The following is a 3,604-nucleotide window of genomic DNA, read 5'->3' on the forward strand; positions in this document are numbered from 1 at the left end:
TGCTGGAAACCAGAGAGGGAGGACAGCTGCCCAAGACCCTGACTGAGATGTACATCCACTTCCTGGTGGTTCAGGCCAAAGTGAAGAAGGTCAAGTATGATGGAGGAGCTGAGACAGATCCACACTGGAGTCCAGAGAGCAGGAAGATGATGGAGTCTCTGGGAAAACTGGCTTTTGATCAGCTGCAGAAAGGAAACCTGATCTTCTATGAATCAGACCTGACAGAGTGTGGCATCGATATCAGAGCAGCCTCAGTGTACTCAGGAGTGTTCACACAGGTCTTTAAAGAGGAGAGAGGACTGTACCAGGACAAGGTGTTCTGCTTCATCCATCTGAGTGTTCAGGAGTTTCTGGCTGCTCTTCATGTCCATCTGACCTTCATCAACTCTGCACTCAATCTGCTGGAACAACAACAAACAACCTCTGAGAACTCTAAATTATTTGGAAAGAAATTCATTTTTGAACTCTTCTACCAGAGTGCTGTGAACATGGCCTTACAGAGTCCAAATGGACACCTGGACTTGTTCCTCCGCTTCCTCCTGGGTCTTTCACTGCAGACCAATCAGACTCTCCTACGAGGTCTGCTGACACAGACAGGAAGTAGCTCACTGACCAATCAGGAAACAGTCCAGTACATCAAGGAGATGCTCAGTGTGAATCTGTCTGCAGAGAAAAGCATCAATCTGATCCACTGTTTGAATGAACTGAATGATCGTTCTCTAGTGGAGGAGATCCAACAATACAGGACTTCAGGAAGTCTCATCACAGATAAACTGTCTCCTGCTCAGTGCTCTGCTCTGACCTTCATGTTACTGTCATCAGAAGAAGATCTGGATGAGTTTGACTTCAAGAAATACTCTGCTTCAGAGGAGGCTCTTCTGAGAATGCTGCCAGTGGTCAAAGCCTCCAACAAAGCTCTGTAAGTAAACATGAACTCATCGCTTAACATCTTATAATCGATAAAAATCTTAAAACTATGGGAAATAAATCAGAAATGCTGAGTTTAAAGAACAGGTAAAAAACATAAAAAATAGTGAATTAAATGATCATCAGTCACTCAGTAAATATTTTTTCAGTCCAGCAGGACGTGTCAGCATTTCGGACACATTTTTGTCTGTAACTTTCATCAAAGTACAATCCAGACCCAGCCAATAAGAACATGATCCTTCAGCCCCTCTGACAGATTTATTATCCTCAGCTTGTTCACGTCTCCAACTCCAGCAGTTTGATTTTTGTCTCACTTTCAGTGCACACTCTCTTTATTATAAATCTCTGTTGTCACTGTCCTGTTTTCATCCAGTATGGAGGGAAAAACTCAGGCTTCATCACTGAAATAGCCACTCAGGTCCTGTTTCTTGTCAGTAACCATATCTAACTGTAAGGCTGCCATAAGCAGTGTTCCCACAGAATTACAGTGGGTTCACTCTGGGTCCTCTACAGTTTCCTCCCACTGTCCACAGACATGCAGTTAGATTACCTGGTGATCTAAACTTCATGCAGGTGTGAGTGAGAGTGGTTGTCTGTCCCTCTGTGGGCTTAGTGGAAGAGACTGGATGGATCTGTGCTTTGCCTTTGATATTTCCTGACAGCAAAGATTCTCCATGAAGTCTGTTTCAGCTCATCTCCTTTATACACACCTTTAACAGGAACAGTTTTATACAGCTAGTGTTTAAAATCCAGTGTTACTCACAGTACGCAGGTAATGAGCATAATAATGACTGAATCAGTAAAATTTTCTAAAATAACTGTTTTAGTTAATATTGTGTGATAGTGTACACAGAATTATTAGCTCAGTACGTAGAGTGGTCGCACCATGATCATAAGGTCGGGGGTCGAATCCACCGAACAGCTACCCCGAGGTTCCCCTGAGCAAGGTACCATCAAGGTACCAATAGTGGGCACTGGACTGGTAGCTCTCATAGTCTCATAGGTTTAAAAAAAAGGTTTAACATGTAAACAAATTTCATTTGATCACATATATTGTTTTTTGTTTTTTGTTTTTTCCTTTCCTTTGTTTTTTCCTTTCCTTTTCCTTTTCTTTCTCAGACTGAGCAGCTGTAACCTGTCAGAAAAAGGCTGTGAAGTTCTGTTGTCAGTGGTCAGCTCCCAGTCCTGTAGTCTGAGAGAGCTGGACCTGAGTACCAACAGCCTGAAGGCTTCAGCAGTAAAGCTTCTGTCTGCTGCAGTGGAGAGTCCACACGCCAAACTCAATATTCTGAGGTCAGATCAATTTGTGTTCTGTTTAGTTCTGTTTGTTTATATGTTTGATGTTTATTTTTGTTTATATCAACTGACAAAAATAATCAACAATTTAACCAGTAAAGGTAAACTTTATCCAGTTATCCTTGTTTCATAGCACTTTTATTCATTTCTAAGTTAAAGTGAACTTATACTAACCTGCTCAGCACAAGACAATAAGCTATTGCACCCTGATTACACTTTAACAACAATCTTTATTCATGTTTTTATCTTCAGACTTAACATCTGTGAACTCTCAGAGGAAAACTGTGAAGCTCTGTCCTCAGTTCTCAGCTCACAGACCTCTAGTCTGACAGAGCTGGACCTGAGTATCAGAAAGCTGCAGGATTCAGGAATGAAGCTTCTGTCTGCTGGACTACAAAGTTTAAACTGTAAACTGAATACTCTGAGGTCAGATCAGAAAACAGTTTTTAGAATTATTAATTAAAGTTCAAACATATGATGTTGTTTCTTAGTATGTTAATGTTTCCTTTAAAAATAGAAAGTCAACATTTAATGTTGTGAAATGTGTTAACAAACTCTACATGAGTATTTGTTTTATAGACTGTCTTTTATTTTTCAGACTGAGTGGCTGTAACCTGTCAGAGAGAAGCTGTGAAGCTCTGTGCTCAGTCCTCAGCTCCCAGTCCTCCAGTCTGAGAGAGCTGGACCTGAGTAACTCTGACCTGCAGGATTCAGGACTGAAGCTTCTGTCTGCTGGACTAAAGAGCTCACACTGTGCAGTGGAAACTCTCAGGTCAGGATTCAAACCTTTCCACAGATGATCATTTGAAATGTGACAGGTAACCTTTATACAGCTGTCAAGTGAACTTTTATTTACATTTGAGTGGATAATTGGACTCTGAATTACTTTCAAAAGTTGCTATAGTCATGTCTTTGTTTATTTAAAAAAATAAATGGTAAATGGCCTGTATTTATATAGCGCTTTCTAGTCCCTAAGGACCCCAAAGCTCTTTACACATCCAGTCATTCACACACTGATGATGGCAGCTACATTGTAGCCACAGCCACCCTGGGGCGCACTGACAGAGGCGAGGCTGCCGGACACTGGCGCCACCGGGCCCTCTGACCACCACCAGTAGGTAGGCAACGGGTGAAGTGTCTTGCCCAAGGACACAACGACCGAGACTGTTCGAGCCAGGGCTCGAACCGGCAACCTTCCGATTACAAGGCGAACTCCCAACTCTTGAGCCACGATCGCCCCGTACTTCAATTGTACTGCCTAATTTAAAGATTTAGGCTCCTTTGGGCCCATAATATATATATTTGATTTCTTTAGGAATAAAATTAGGAGGATATTGGTGACTACTGATTGGTTTGCTGTTTGTTTTTTATTCAGAGTACT

The 3,604-nt window shown here is 41.9% G+C and overlaps 1 protein-coding gene across 1 annotated transcript; it reads left to right on the top strand.

The window, feature by feature from the left end:
- The first annotated feature begins 873 nt into the window (after positions 1 to 873).
- On the top strand, positions 874 to 2,722 carry LOC120435189 (NACHT, LRR and PYD domains-containing protein 12-like). Its single transcript, XM_039604255.1, has 4 exons — positions 874 to 919; positions 2,047 to 2,220; positions 2,476 to 2,567; positions 2,715 to 2,722. The coding sequence occupies exons 1-4, from the start codon at positions 885 to 887 to the stop codon at positions 2,720 to 2,722; spliced, it is 309 nt and encodes a 102-aa protein (XP_039460189.1). The 5' UTR covers positions 874 to 884.
- The last annotated feature ends 882 nt before the right edge of the window (positions 2,723 to 3,604 follow it).

The sequence above is a fragment of the Oreochromis aureus genome, linkage group 3 (genome assembly GCF_013358895.1).
Source record: "Oreochromis aureus strain Israel breed Guangdong linkage group 3, ZZ_aureus, whole genome shotgun sequence".
Lineage (NCBI taxonomy): Eukaryota > Metazoa > Chordata > Actinopteri > Cichliformes > Cichlidae > Oreochromis > Oreochromis aureus.